Below are 15691 nucleotides of genomic sequence, written 5' to 3' on the forward strand. Positions count from 1 at the left end.
TTCCCGGCCGGGAGCCCGCACCGTCCCGCGGAGACCCAGAGCCTGCGCTCGCCATGAAGCGGCCCAGGGAGCCCAGCGGCTCTGACAGCGAGTCCGACGGACCCATCGACGTGGGCCGCGAGGGCGAGCTGAGGTGAGGGCGGGGACGGGTACCGGGAGTGCCCGGACGGGTTCAGGGGGGCCGGGGACTAGTCCTCCCCAGGGCCTCAGGAGATGCAGGTGTGGGCGACGGCCCGCAGGTGTGTGTGGGTGGGGGTGGGAGGGGGCGAGTGGGGGGCGCGTGGGCAGCGTGGGCCACCACTCGCACGAGAGCCTGGATCCTCTGCGCCCTGGGCCACTTAGGCTCAGGGGCCCGGGATGGAAGTGGAGTTCAGCTCTGGGGTCTCACTCCCAGTTGGTGACCGTCTTTCTATAGATGAGCCAGGTGGAGGCTATTGGGGAGGAGTTTTCCCTGAAGATCTTAGGAAACCCCCTGTCCGGAATCCGCTGAGAAAGCGGAATAGCCATACTTTCTCTGTTCTACCCTAGCTTGGGTGCACTGTCCATGGAGTACACAAAAGGGGGAAGAAAAACCTCCCCTCCCTTGAGCCAACTGGACTTTGGAATTAAGGTTTTGGTACCAAAGAAAATAATAGCTGACTTGTCAGTGCAGGGGCCTAGACTCCAATTCCAACACTCTTTCTAAGGCACACCCTGCTGCCAGCGTCTTTCAGCTCTTGGTAAATAATTCGACTTGCTTCAAGCCTGTACAACAAACTCCGCTGGTACAGTTCTGCTACTTCACCCAGTTCTGTGAGCAATCTAAGCGTCACTTTCCTCATCGGTGAAATGGGCATAAATAACAGAACTGAACTCATAGGTTTATTGGGAAAATCTAATAAGATGATGTATGTCACGGGGTTAGCACATAGCAAATGTTTAATTCATGTCAGGCACCCAACATGTGATACCCAGAGCCCTGAAAGAGCAGCAAGGACTGAGTGGGAGTCTGCAGGGCTGAGTCCCAGCCCTAAATCTGCCGGCAACTCACCATGTAAGCATTGGGACATTGCTTTCTCTTTCAGAGCCCGTTTCCTCATCAATAAAACAAAAGGAGGACATGGAGTGGGAAAGACAGGGGGCTATCTGATCTCCCTGGTTCATCCAAACCTGACTCTCCAGAACAGATTTGAAAGGGGGATTCAGCTCATTCTTAGGGATGTTTTTGAGGAGATTTCATAATTTCAATGACTCCAGTTTTCTGAGACCAGGAGGAGATCCTACCTCAATCACAAATCCTAGTAAAATGCCACCAGCTTCCAAGTATTTATAGCTTATAACAGGAGATGAGGTAATAGGTATCCCCCCTGCATCTTGTACACTAATTAGTTTTGGGGGTATATAATACAACTCCCCATGCAACTTATTAGCATTCTTAAATGGTTTAGCAGAAACTACTATTTAGAGAGGCAATTCTCTGAGTCTGAGCCTGCTAGGAGCAGGGGAAGCACCTAGCACCACGTGCTGGTGGTGGAAGGGGGCTCTCAAATTCAATGTCATTGGGTCTTCATGAATCAGAGGCACAAAACTGATGCCAGAGAGCTGGCTCTGTCTTCCAAGAATTTGCAGTTCAGTCAGTGACCCGCCAGGTCAAAGACCATGGCAAAGGATGGAAGATGGAAGGGGAGACAGATTGTGGGCTGGTGAGGGCACCGAAGCAGGGAGAGGTCACTTACAACCAAAGGCATCAGGGAGGGCTTCTTGAAGGTGGTGGCATTTGGGCAATGGCATAAAGGATCAGTGGGCAGATTTTTCCCATACAGCATTTTGTCCTTTTAGCCGAGCCCATTTTTAGAGACTGTCTAGATTCTTAGAGGAGCAGACCCTCTCAGAGCAGAGAAAGCCGTTGGACATCTGGCAGAGGCTGACTTATAGACCCCTCTTTGTAGCACTCACCAAAGGGCCCTCCCCCCCAGCAGACATCAATGCTTCAATTCAGGGTGTGCTGAACGATGCCTGCTGTGGCCCAGACCCTGGGCTGGGTGTGGGGGGCCCAGATGTATCCTGCTAAGCCTCTGCCCTCAGGGAACTCTCAGAGAAGAAGAGCTTCATGTACAAAGAAAGCCAGATAAACAGTGGCAAGGGCCACAGGACTGGGGCAGCCGGCCTCCCTGGGGTCAGAGGCAGGGCGCAAATCCCCCACACTCAGAGATGTGAGAATAAGGAGCAGGGCATGTTCCATTGTCACTGTGGGCATCTGCCCGGTGGTGGCATCTTGGCCCATATGAGAAAATCACCCACGGATCTCCTATCTGAACCCAGCCCCCCTCTGACACATGCTGGGTCCCAACTGAGAGTACAGCCTCTCTCTCCCCTCCCCTTCTGTGAACATTCAGTGAACACCTGTCATGTGTCAGGCACTGGGTGGAGATCTGTGGGTCTTTCCTACAGGATTTAAGGCACATGGTGGCCTTTGAAGTCAGATAGACCTGAGTTTGAGTCTCACTACCATTAACTTGGGCATTTCTGAACTTGAGTTTTCTCCCTTATAAAACAAGGATGCTAATACCTACCTCACAGAGTGAGCCTTCCATGAGGAAATAAATGTACCTAAAGTGCACAGCTCCCTGATGTAGCCCAAGGTAACTTCTAACAAGTGCTGCTCTTGAAGGGGTCACCATTCAGTGGGAGGGTGTCATGGTCACAAGGCAGCATGGTCTAATGAAAAGACTAGAAGCCCAAAGACTTGACTTGCTGGGCACGATTCTTAACTCTTTGTGTCTCTGTCACTCCATCTATCAAATGATTATTTTTTCCTAATGTGAAATAGCCTCAATAATACTTAATTCACAGGGCCGTTGTGCAATAAAGGAGACAAGTAAATGTGGAAGTACTGTCTAGAACAAGGAGTACTGGCTATGTGACGATTTGGGGTGCACTGGGAAGAGCACTGGATTAAAAGTCCGTAGACTTGGCTCCAGTTCTGGAATTTCCTCTAATTTGCTGTGTGGCCTGGAACAGACCCTTCCCCTCTCAGTTTCTTTATTTTACAAATGGGCTCAGCACTCCTGAAAACCCTTCATTGGGAATACCATGATTTTGTCTTTGGTTCATGCAAAATGAGTGGGGTCATCTGCAAGGGTTCCATGGGGGGAGTCCTTAAGGGGGAGCCTGAGGATGAGTGCTGAGAGCAGTCAGGACTGGCAGCCAGACCACCTAGAAAGCTGCCTCCCCCCAGAGAGACCTCCCCAGAAATCTGGCTAGGGACCACTCGAAGCCCATTGGGCAGATCTTGGTGGTCGGCATATCTTCTCTGGGTCCGTGAAGATGTGCCTTATTTTCAGACTCTCAGACAAGAAGCTCTCACACCTCCCCCCAGTGTCAGGGCCAGATCACAGCCTGGAAGTGAGCTCTGGTTGAGCTCTTGGGAGCTTTAAGGATAAGGGGACTGGAGGGCTATTCAGACAGACAGGAAATAGGAATTAGGAGGGAAAACAATGCTGAATTTGGAGCCAGAAGACATGGATTCCCATGCCTGCTTTGCTCCTCAGCAGCTGCGTAGGCTGGGCAAGCTGCCTTGAGTCTCCAAGCCTCAGCATCCTCATCTGTAAAATGGGGTTTTTGTTAGGCTCGGAGGAAGGAAATATACGCAGCAATGCCAAGACAACAATGGAATGAGGTTTGCCTGTGAGATATGGGAGTCAGAAAAGAGGGATAATAGTGCAGTGCAGAGAACAAGTGACCAGAAGAATGGAAAAAGGGATAGCAAAGCCACCATGCCCTGCAAGGGGTGCGTCAGCCTCCAACAGATAGTCCCCGAGGAGGGATCAGGCTGAGGGGCAGTGACGTGCGCAGTGCTAACCCAATACCCCTAGAGACTCCTTATCCAGCCCAGGGGGACAAAGGCCATGTTTTAGTATCCCTTGGCTCTTGGGGCTTGTCCTGAGTGTAGCTTTGTAAACAAGCTGCCCTACAGATCTCAGGATCTGGCCATCTGAGCCCTGGGCCTAGCTCGCTGCACCATCCCTCTCAGGAGCTTCATAGGCCTCTTAACAGTCCTTCTCATCCAGATGTTTGGAAGGAGATATCCCTTTCCAGATGTAGCTGGACAAATCCAGGGACATAGCAGTGGGATTTGATCACTGTTGATGTGGACTCTCCGGTAACCTTCTCTCTCTCTTTGAGCAGTTAGTGAAAATGATCTAACCTCTCATGCCAAGAGGGTAGTCACATGGGCTGGGACCCTCCTGGTGAGCCACAGAGGCTCCCATTCCACAAAGGCCTAGGAGGTAGGAGGTAGCTTTTGTGGTGTCACTTCTCTGTTTCTCAGTGATACCAAAGATGGGACAGGAGAAGGGAGCTCAACATGGGCCCTGCTGTGCTCCAAGCACTTGCTGGGTGCTGGGGCTACAGTGGTAAATGAGACAGACATGGTTCGTGACCTCAGGGAACTCACACACTTGGTGGAGAGAGAGACATTAGTCAAATAATCATATAAATAAAAACAAAAATATAAAGATAAAACAACAAATGGGTATACATGCTATGAACACAGGATGCTAGGAGAGGGTAGAGCAGAGGCTATCTAGTGGGAGGGGGAATGTCAGAGAAGGCCCCCCTAGGAAGATGACAGTTGAGTTGAGATCTGTACGGTGGTAGAAAGTACTAGGCAAAGAGGCTGAGACTAGGTGGGTAGACAGGCTGCACCAGAGAATTCTAGGCGAGGGAAATAGTATGTGCAACCACATGAAGAACTTAGTGTATTCATAGGCTGGAGCACAAAGAGCAAAGGTGATTGGAGTCTAGGAGGTGACAGGAGCCAGCTGGGCCACCTGAATGATGGCGGCCTTGATCCTTTTTTTTTTTTTTTTAATTTTTATTTTTTCATGATAGTCACACACACAGAGAGAGAGAGAGGCAGAGACACAGGCAGAGGGAGAAGCAGGCTCCATGCACCGGGAGCCCGACGTGGGACTCGATCCCGGGTCTCCAGGATCACGCCCTGGGCCAAAGGCAGGCGCCAAACCGCTGTGCCACCCAGGGATCCCGGCGGCCTTGATCCTTAAAGCATGGGGAAGGCCCTAGGGAGTTTTAAGAGATGGACAAAATCAGATGTGCGCATTTAAATGATCACTGTGCCTGTTTGTAGGGGTTTGGGAAAGGGGTGCAAAGGGACCCAGCAATAGACTCTTGCAGCTGTCCAGGTGAGAGATGATAGAGGTTTAGTCCTCTGGGCAGCAGTGGAAATAAGCAGGACAGAGGTGAGATGTATCTTAGACATGGAATGGGCGCGTCTGGATGAGGTGGGTGAGGACAGAAGAGGACCCAAAAGTAGTGGTAGCCAGGTGGCCCCGCGGAACTGAGAGAAGGAATGCTTTGGCTGAGATGCGGGCCCAGGGGAGAGACCAGGGGTGGCAGTGGAGGCGGAGGCAAGCTCATGGGTCCCTGTTCAGATGTGTGGCATCTTGCATTCTGAAGCAGCAGGGGAGTCTTGTCTAAAGTTATTTGTTGGTAGGGCATGGCCCCCTGGGAGCTGTGTGGACGGCTGGGGCCTGGCTGCCGCCTACAGTCCAGCCCTGGAGCGGGGCGGGGGCCTCCGGGGTGCTGGCCGGGTGAATGGCCCTCAGTGCCACCCCGCGAATCCCCTCCACTCCGGGAGAACCTCTGAAGCAGGAACCGTTAGCGGGGCGAGGCCTGGGCTGGAGATTTCATTCCGGTCAGTCTGGGCAGGAACAAACCCGGGGGCCAGACCGGCGGGGGGGTGGGGGAGGCCCGCGGTGCGGGGCTGGGGCCTGGGGGGCCGGGGCGGCGGCCCGAGGGTCAGAGGGGGCCTGTGACCCAGATGCGCCCCCCCCTCCCCCCGCCGGGCCGCGCTGCGTGGGAGGAGGCGGCAGCTGCCGGCGGGGCGGAGGGCGGCTTCGGGCGCGCCCGGCCCGTGGGAAGCGGCGGCATCTGCTCTTTCCACGCTCTTCCCAGCGGCTCCCTCTGAAACCCAACCCGCCGGCCCGGCCCCGCCGCCGCCGCCGCCCGTGCCCTCGCCCGCCCCGCCCGGATCGGGTTGCAGGAGCGCGGCCGGCTGCGGTTCCCCGACGCCCGCGGCGAGGGGCAGGGGCAGGGGGCGGGGGGTGGGGGGGTGGGCGGCGAGGGACAGGGGCGGGGTGGGAGGGCGAGGGGCAAGGGGCAGGGGTGAGGGCCGGCAGGCCAAGAGCCCAGCCCACCCCACCCTGCTGCCCCAGCCGCTGCGCGATCCTGGGGTGGGACACTGAGTGCAGGGGAGACTTAGAGGGGGGAGCGATGGGCCCCCACCCACACCTGCCCTGCGCTGCTTCCCTGCCTGGGAGCCTGGGAGTCCTCCGCAGCCCCATGGCCCTGGGCGTGCCCAAGAGGGGACTGTGCCCGCCCACATCCCAGTGTCCTCCAAGGTCAGCCCAGGCCAAGGAGATGGTCCCTGAGCTCTGAAAAATCAGCCTTTCTCTTCTTCTGCAGCCAGATGGCCAGGCCGCTATCCACCCCCAGCCCTTCACAGATGCAAGCCAGGAAGAAACGCAGAGGGGTGAGTGTTCCAGCAGAGCTGCCCAACGGATCTTTGCCCTGAGTCCCCAGAGCCCTGGCCTAGAGAACCCTGGTCAGAAACATCACCCCCAACTAGACTGCCCGAGTGCAAATCCTGACTCCGCCAGTGGCCAGCAGAAAGACTTGGCACAAGTCCCTTAACCTTTCTGTGCCTCATTTCTTCAACTGTGTACCTGAACCAATGAGCGTGCCTACCTCACAGGGCTGTTTTGAAGATTAAATGAATTAATGTAATACACTCAGGACAATACCTGACACACAGCCCTTTCCCCTCATCTCTCCCAGTGAGCCCAGAACTTACATTTCCTCTGGGGTGTGCTGCGGGATGGAGGAAGGGGTCAGAAGAAAGCAGTTTCCCAGCTGGGTCTTGGCCACCTCATCCCAGTGCCACCTCTGCCCCCAGGATGCCACTGTGCTTCTGCCCTGGGCGTCCAAAGACCTGGAATGTGGCAGACACCAGCCCTGCCCCTCACTTAGACAAACCACTTCCTTCCAGCTCCCGTCTTTATCTGTAAAAATGGGGGGGTCATAACGTCTGCCCTGCTATCAGCATTCTGCTCCTAGTAGGTGAGGTGAGAATGAGGTCGTGTGAATGAGAGGCCTTCCCGGCTGGAAGCAATGCCTCTTCCCGACCCAGCCACTGAAGGGGTCTTCTTGGCCTGCAGGCGTCTCCAGGGCCTGCAGGGCTATGACCAGTGTCCCTGTTCTTTTTTTTTTTTTTTAATAATTTTTTTAAAGATTTTATTTATTTATTCATGAGAGACACACACAGAGAGAAAGAGGCAGAGACACAGGCAGAGGGAGAAGCAGGCTCCATGGGTCTCCAGGGTCACACCCTGGGCTGAAGGCAGCGCTAAACCGCTGAGCCACCCGGGCTGCCCCAGTGTCCCTGTTCTCATTGCTCAGTCCCCTGCTTGTACCTGTGGCTAATCATTTGGAATGTCACTCCTACAGACCAAGACAAGAGATCCGAATTCCACCCCCAGCTTTGTGCCTCCCTGCTGTGTGTGACCCTAATTGAGCAAGTCACCACCCCTCTCTGAGCCTCAGTGTCCTCCTCCATAAAGTCAGAACAGATTTCTCTCCCTCACAAAAATATGATGAGGGAAGGTATGAGTCAGTGTCCATCAAAGCCCATTGGAAGCTGGCGAAGAGCCCGCGAGTAAATTCCTGTCGTGTGTTGCAGATCATAGAGAAGCGGCGCCGGGACCGCATCAACAGCAGCCTTTCTGAGTTGCGGCGCTTGGTCCCCACCGCCTTTGAGAAACAGGTATGTGACATTCCTGACCACACTGGAGGAAACTCCGTGCAGGTGGCAGATAAGGTCCATTCTGCGTGGCGGGGTGTATTGATTGGGAGCAGCTGCCTGAAGTGCTGGTGCCCCGTTTGCTGATACCCGTCACTGGCTAGGGAGAAAGGGAATGGAAAGTGGTGTTTACCCTGGTGTCTCACATGTGGTGGCTTTAGGTCCATCATCCCACGGAAAAGAACTCTCAAAATGATCCCATGGGATGATCATGCCTGTTGCCCAAGTAAGGAAATTGAGCGTGGCCCAGCCGTGGCCTAGGCCTGGTACCTGCCCTCAGGAGCTCGTGTCGAGAGTCTGACTCAGGTTTCACCTGCGAGACCAGGGTGCTAGAGGCATAGCAGACTTTGCTCAAGAGAGAGAATAGAGGAAGAGCAAGTGCTTTGGGGCTAAGACGATGAGCTAGATCTTGGGTGTGGTGAGTGTGCGGTCGGATTCCCAGGAAAGCTGGTCTAGGAGGTGGTGGGTACGCAGAGTGGCATTCTGGTGATGGTACACGGAAGCCACGGAGGTAGCTGAGACCTCCCGGGGAGAATGTGCCGAGTGAGGAAAGGGAGCCAGCACCCACTGGGGAGCAGCCCCATTTTAAGGGACAGGCAAAGCAAGGTGAATGAAGAAGCCAGAAAAAGCGGTGTCGTGGAAGTCCAGGGAAGGAGGGGTTTCGGGGAAGGATGCTCAGCAGTGCGGTGGGCATGCAGACTAAAATGGGAGCGAAGAGAATCTGTTTGTTTGGGAGATGTTGGCCGAAGCAGAAGCCCAACTGCAGGCAGTGGTGGGGTGGGAGGAAGATGGGGACATTGAGGCTATAAGGGCTGATGACACCACAGGGAGGTGAGTGAGAGGCCCGCTGGAGGCCTTCACTCTCTGTCTTCTGTACACACAGGGCTCCTCTAAGCTGGAGAAGGCCGAGGTCCTGCAGATGACAGTGGATCACTTGAAAATGCTTCATGCCACTGGTGGGACAGGTACCGATGCTCTTCTCTCCCAGGAGTCATTCATGAAACAAATATTTGGGGGCGAGGCCCTGCGGGGCCACTAGTGAGCAAAGTAGCCGTGGTCCCTGCCCTCCCAGAGCCTACGGTCTGTGGTGGGGCTGGTGCAGGGCCCAGGTGCAGCAGTCACATAGCTTGTCTCCTCTCTCAGCATTGCCCTCTCCACTGGCAGTGTCCCCATTGGTCCCAACCATGTCCTCAACTCCGCTCCTTCTAGCTTTAGCCCTTGGAGGAGCTCTGTCCCTGTGTGGGGTCCCCCACCTTAGTCCCCACCCTCCTCAAGCATTAGCCTGAATGAACTCATTCTCACTGGGATCCCCGTTGAAACCCTGGGAGGGGCCTGCCTGAGTTGTTTAGCCACAGCTGTCCAGTGGTGTGCCGTCTGAGCTGGTGCTGGGGTCGTACTGGGTCCTGAGCAGCGCTGGGATCACGTGTCGTGCTCACGGTTGAAGATCTGTGGTGGGATCGCAGTAGAACACAAATGTTAACTCGTGCCATTATTTTGAGCTGGTCTGTTATAGCGAAGTCATGAAACTATGGCTTTAAAAAGACTTCGGGACAGATGGAAATTCTGTGTACGTGGAGCCTCGCTGTATATTTTGGTGATTTCACAATTGAGAAATCTTGAAAGCGCCACAGACCTAGGCCACAAAGACCAAAGTCCTGAAACCTTAACTTGGCCACCTTTGGAGGGGGCAGGTGCATTTCAAGTGACCCAGCCTGGTGCCTCTCAGGCTTCAGTGAACCGCAGTATCGTCCGGGGACAGACAGCCCTGGGGCGCACCCCAGAGATTCTGAGCCAGGAGGCCTGGCCTGGAGGTTAGGAATTTGCAAGTTTAGCAAGCACGCCCGATGACCCTGATGCAGGTGGTCACTTTGAGAACTTCTGCCAAAGGAATGCATGGCCAACAGTGAAAACTTCTGATTCTAATCAACCAGCGGGAGAGATCTTTCCAACTGCATGTACGGTTATCCGGTTCAAAGAAAAATAGTGACTAATATTTTGGCCAGCATTTTATAGTTTCAAAGTGCTTCCACCAATGTTATCTCATCTGATTCTGACAAGAATCTCGAGGCTGGGGGTTGTTGGCATCACCCTTCTCTTGCCAAGAGCTAATGGGAGGACAGGCCTGTGGCTTAGAGCACCGGCTTTGGGTTAGAATCCTGAATTGAATTGATTCGAATCCCATGAATTGTGGATTTGGTTCTATTACTTGCTAGCTTTGTGGCCTTTGACAAAGGATTTAACTTCTCTATGCCTCAGTGTTCTCATCTCTGAAATGGGAATAATGATAAGATTATTTTCCTGAGAATTAAATCAGATCATGCAAATTGAGTACCTCTTAGGAACTCAGAAAACATTTATTGGAAAAGAATAGCAAACGCAAAAACTGAAGGGATTTATTCCAAGTCGTGTAGCTAAGTATTCAGCAGAGTGAGGCCTTGCCTGTCTCTCTGTGGGAGCTTCAGCCATGAACCAGGGACCAGATATTTGCTGCCAGAGTCATGAGGCCAGTGCCCATGGAGGCTGTTCTGTCTTTTTTATTTTTTTAAGATTTTATTTATTTATTCATGCGAGACACATAGAGAGAGGCAGAGACACCGGCAGAGGGAGAAGCGGGCTCCCTGTGGGGAGCCCAATTTGGGACTCAATCCCGGGACCCCAGGATCCGGACCTGAGCCAAAGGCAGACACTCAACCACTGAGCCACCCAGGTGCTCCCTATTCTGTCTTTGCACAAAAGGTGGTTTTGGAGAGGGGAGGTGGAAAGGCAGCAAGAACGAAATACCTCAGTGGACAATCCATCGGGTCAGACCTCACTGATACCAAACTGAGGAGCCCAGCCTGATGGCGGCAGCTGGGGACCAGAGTGGGGTCCTGCTTTCCTGACTGCCCTCAGGCTAGCGGACAAACTCAGATGCCAACAGGAGCCACACCAGTAGTATGCGGTTGACCCTTGAACAACACAGATTTGAATAGTGCCAGTCTGCTTACACGCAGTTTTTGACCTAAGTGGAAACATTTTTGGAGATTTGCAACTGTTTGAAAAAAAAATTGCTGGGATGCCTGGGTGGCTCAGCAGTTGGGCATCTGACTTCGGCTCAGGGTGTGATCCCAGGATCCGGGATCAAGTCCCACATCGATATTACTATATCAGAACTTCCTCACACAAACACTTACAGACCACACATGGTGCCAATTGCAGTGGAGAGAAGTGTAAATGGAGAGATGCAGTCTAATCCTAACGGCCTAAAGTTAACCGTAGGCTATACCTACTGTACTATAGTGATAATTTCCTAGCCCCCTCCTGATGCTATTGGGGTGAGCTCGGGTGCTGCGAGTATCTGCTTAAGACGCTGTGTGGCCCTCCTCATCTCCCCCTGAGCCCTTTGTCTCCCCAGTAAATTGCTATCACAGTAAAAAGTGATCTCTGGTGGTTCTCACTACTAGTTTTTTGGGGAGGAGTCAAAAATTTCCTCGGTTTTCAATTGCGCTGGGGGAGGATCGGTGCCCCCAGCCCCCATGTTGTTCAAGGGTCAGGTGTAAATGATGGCTAACCTTGAGTTCATGGACTATTTCTGGGCACCGTTGCATTCAATCTCACTCTCACTGCCCTGGTGCAACCATCATTACCATATGCCCATCTGACAGTCAGGGAAATTGAGGCTTCGAGATGTGTCCACGGTTGGGCAGCTGGTTAGGTGGCAGGGCTGGGATTTGAACTCAGCTCTCCTGGCCTCCAGAGACCTCAGGCTTCAATGTGACACTGTGTCGCCTTCTCTGAGGAGAGCCCCGGCTCTGATGGCTCTGGTGGCTGAAGCTGCCACCTCCCAGCATCCACCCCCGCCAGCAGGCAGGGTTGCTCTACACTTCCGCAGGCACAGGCCTTTCACACCTGGCAAGCGTCCGCTTAAATGACATCTTGGTCGGCAAGTTTTTCTCTGCATTGATCATGAATTTCGATGAAAACGATACTCTAGATTTGATCATGCCTCGGAGTTCAGGGAATTCATTTGATCCTCACTACGCACCCCCTCTAGCCCAGGTAGGGGTGACTATTCCCACTTTACAGATGTGGAGACTGGGGCTCAGAGAGATGAGGTGGGTGGCATGCCCAAGGCCACATGGGTGTGACCCCAGGATCAGCACTTGCCCCCCACCTGGCAGGCCCTCATCACGCCTCGCTTTGCAGGATTCTTTGATGCCCGGGCCCTGGCGGTGGACTTCCGGAGCATCGGTTTTCGGGAGTGCCTCACCGAGGTCATCAGGTACCTGGGGGTCCTGGAAGGGCCAAGCAGCCGTGCAGACCCCGTCCGGATTCGTCTTCTCTCACATCTCAACAGCTACGCAGCCGAGATGGAGCCTGCTCCCACGCCCACTGGCCCCCTGGCCTTCCCTGCCTGGCCCTGGTCCTTCTTCCATAGCTGTCCTGGGCTGTCAGCCCCGAGCAACCAGCTCACCATCCTGGGAAGAGTGCCCGGTCCCATCCTCCCCAGCGCTTCCTCTCTGGCTTACCCCATCCCAGCGCTCCGAACCCCTCCTGTGCGCAGAGCCGCGGGCGCCGTCCTGCCAGCCCGGAGGAATTTGCTGCCCAGTCGAGGGGCATCTTCCACGAGGAGGGCCCGCCCCCTTGATAGGCCAGCTGCCCCCCTGCCCGTGGCACCCAGCATCAGGGCTGCCAGGAGCAACCACGTGGCACCTCTCCTACGATCTTCTTCCCCCGTGCCCCCTGGCATCGTGGGGTCCCCCACTTATGTGGCCGTTCCTGCTGCCAGGCCCTCTTCCCCAGGGGCAGCTGGGAGGCCAGGAGTGCTCTGCCCCTCCTGGGTCTCCGAAATCACTGAAATCGGGGCTTTCTGAGCTGGTTTCTCCCCAGGCGTGAGGAGGGTTCTTTTTCCAGGAGCTCTAAAAACAAGTGCTGTCTCCTGCCCTGCTGCCTGGCCTGGCTCACCTATCTGTGAAGGCATCTTCCTCACCCATCAGAGGCCCCTTTCCCCTCGGCCCATCTCCCCTCCTGGTTGCCTGGCCCGGCTTGTCGACCCAGCTCTCCTGGAGCTCTTCCGATCTCTGAAGCCTGGTCTCATTCCTTTCTTGGGACAAACAAGTCCTAGGAGAGCCCCCACAAGCTTTGCCCAGACTCTCTCCTGCCCCTGCATATGGGGGGCAGCAGGCATGAACCTAAGGACTGGGAACAGGCTAGGCAGGCTGCTTGCCTCGAGAGCTCAGAACCCAGCCTGGGCGGTGATTGACTGGTGCAGCCTTCCCAGGCCCCCAGGGCCTGAACCTAGTGTCTGCCTCACTTCCGGAGACAGCAACCAGGCAGGGGCCGCAGAGCAGTCTCTGGGGAACCCTGTCTGCCCCTGCCCACCCCATGGCAGCGAACCACAGGACAGGCCCCCGCTGTGTACCACACCCAAGGCCCGGGGTTAGGGGCCCAGGAGGGCCTGCTTGGGCCATCTTCTTCACTGCAGACACCTACCCTCCAGCTGACGCACAGTTCCCTGCATAGAGACAGGAGGTTTCCGGGCAGCAATTAGGCTCTAACACAGGGCGTCCTTAACCACTGGGCCTGAGACGGTGCTCCCGGACAAGAGCCAGGATTGAGCAGAGAACCCAGCTCCCTGCCTCTCGCACCGTCGCCATCCTCCAGATGCACGGTCCCTGTTTGGGTGCACGGCGCGGAGGGTCAGGTTCCCATGTGATGGCGCCCCGAGAGGAGCCCCCTTGGGACTCAGCCCCAGACGTCTGTGCTGCCTGGTTTCCATCCGGCTCACAGAGCCCAGACTGTGGGACAGCCAAGGGCTGTCCGGCTGGACAAAAATAACCGCAAGGAGGGGCGAGAGGAAGGACAGTCAGAGGCGGCTCTCGGTCCTTCAAGGTCACATGGTGGGTCAAGGGCCTGAGATCCTGTTCCTCCAGGATGCCAAGCAGCCGGCTCCACTTGGAGGCCGTTTCGTGACCCGGGCCCTGGCCGCTTCTCCTCTAGCGGAGGGAACAAATGGTGGCCTGGCGACCATTCCCAGTGGGACAGCGGAGACTGGACAAGATTGGGGCAGACCCGGGACTGACGTTCAGCTGGACCAGTGTTGCCAGACCAGTTGTTAAAATGTAGAACCACTTTTGCGCTTGTTGGCAAATATCTGCTTCTCTTGAGCACCTCTAAGGCCCCCCCCACCCCGTGTGGCTTCCTCCCGGGACCCTGTGCTGATTGATGACCGCTGGGCCGACCCGAGGCCGTGGCATCCTCCAGCTGGCAATTCCTCGGTGCTTATTCGCGCTGGTTATTAAATACTTCTTTCGAATGTCACCCCTGGGAAGGTGCTTTCAGCCCTGCCCTTTGATGGAACTACCCTCCCCGGAGACTAAATTGAGGAGGAGGTCCTTGGGCTCAGAAATAGAATTTGCGAAAACCCTAAGGGGAAAGGGCCTTTTTTGGAGAAATGGGGCAGAGGGCAGAGATCACTTAAATGACCCAGAAATCTCTTTTGAAAAGGCAAATTCCTCCAGGAGGCATGAAGAGCTAGTGTATCCTTTGCACAGTGTTTGTTCGATCAGATTTCTGTTCTCCCGGAAGCATCTGAGATGTGCAGCAGCGGGGAGAGAGGGCATCATTTCAGGGAGTGGGTCCCCGGCCACAAGTGCTCCTGGGGCAGGCGGACAGGGAGGGCAGGGCAAGTCAGCAGGCCCCCAGGGGTTGGCAGAGGAGGTGGCACGAAGCAGAGCCTGACCAGTTTGGCAACTTCACAGGCTGAGAATATGGGAAACCCATATCCATGTTTCTAGGACCCAATTCCAGAAGAATCTGTTGACCCCCACTGAACGAGGTGGAAATGGACCGGAACTTTCAGCATCTGAGTTGATCTTGGGTTCATTCTCCCCAAGAGATGGTGGTGGGGGTCGGGGGTGGGGGGTGATGACATATTTGTTTTTGTGGTTGAGGACTTGTGTATCCTTTGTTTCTATTCCCAAGCCTTTCTGGTGTCCCCGACTCCTACCCCCTTTCTGGGGCTGTAGCAGGCATCCAATAAAGTTGTTTTAGTTCTTCTAAAAACCTCTGGAAGATTCTACTTCTTAATATCTCTGGAGTCCATCCACTTCTCTTTGAACTCACGCCTATCACCGTGGTCTGGCCACTGCCCCTGCCCCCAGATCACTGCCCTCCACAAGGTCACCTTGCTTCCCTCTTGCTTCGTCACTCAGTTCTCAAGGCAACAAGGGAGCGCTTTAGACAGACCAATCATATCACATCAACTCTGGTATGAGAACCCTTTTTCATTACCCTTCTTCTGCATTACCCTATTATTCCAAATAAACCCTTCCTCTATTACCCTATTATTCCAAAGATTTAAAAAATCCAAGCTCTTCCTCTTCTGGTCCCAATCTGACTTCCAGCCAATTCCAATCTTGTCCTCTGTGCTTCTGCCACCCTGGCTTTCTTTCATTTCCTCAACATTCCAACCTGTTCCCACCCCCAGGACTTGGCATACACTGTTCCCTTGCCCAGATGCCCTTCTTCTACCTTTTGCATGGTTGAGCTCTTTACCCTCAAGCCTGGGCTTAAACTCGCCTCCTCAGAGAAGGCTTCCTTGACTACTGTGCTTGAATAGTTAGTTCATCTGTTCCCAAAGTCCCTTATTCTTTCCCCCCATAAGGCACTTGCCATTGCACATCCCATTTGTTTACTTCTTGGCCAACTGTCTCCCACACCAGCATATAAGCCCTGTGAGGCCAGAGACCATGTATGGTTTACTTTCCACCCGTGCCCAGTGACAAGCACAGTACCTGGCTCTAAGTTGGTGTTCGATAAATATTTGTTGAATAAATGAACTGGGGAGGTGAG

General features: G+C 54.5%; 1 protein-coding gene across 1 annotated transcript; it reads left to right on the top strand.

Annotated features, from left to right (window-relative positions):
- On the top strand, positions 1-14436 carry HEYL (hes related family bHLH transcription factor with YRPW motif like). Its single transcript, XM_055341935.1, has 5 exons — positions 1-133; positions 6466-6532; positions 7739-7822; positions 8742-8823; positions 12044-14436. The coding sequence occupies exons 1-5, from the start codon at positions 54-56 to the stop codon at positions 12709-12711; spliced, it is 981 nt and encodes a 326-aa protein (XP_055197910.1). The 5' UTR covers positions 1-53; the 3' UTR covers positions 12712-14436.
- Positions 14437-15691: the final 1255 nt, after the last annotated feature.

The sequence above is a fragment of the Nyctereutes procyonoides genome, unplaced genomic scaffold, assembly GCF_905146905.1.
Source record: "Nyctereutes procyonoides isolate TBG_1078 unplaced genomic scaffold, NYPRO_anot_genome, whole genome shotgun sequence".
In the NCBI taxonomy this organism is placed as follows: domain Eukaryota; kingdom Metazoa; phylum Chordata; class Mammalia; order Carnivora; family Canidae; genus Nyctereutes; species Nyctereutes procyonoides.

Bases quoted from the DNA above. Each gene is read 5' to 3' on its own strand.
- HEYL (XM_055341935.1), top strand. From the start codon at position 54: ATGAAGCGGCCCAGGGAGCCCAGCGGCTCTGACAGCGAGTCCGACGGA. The intron at 6,533-7,738 runs GTGAGTGTTCCA...CGTGTGTTGCAG, and splicing joins CCAGGAAGAAACGCAGAGGG to ATCATAGAGAAGCGGCGCCG. The intron at 7,823-8,741 runs GTATGTGACATT...CTGTACACACAG, and splicing joins CCACCGCCTTTGAGAAACAG to GGCTCCTCTAAGCTGGAGAA.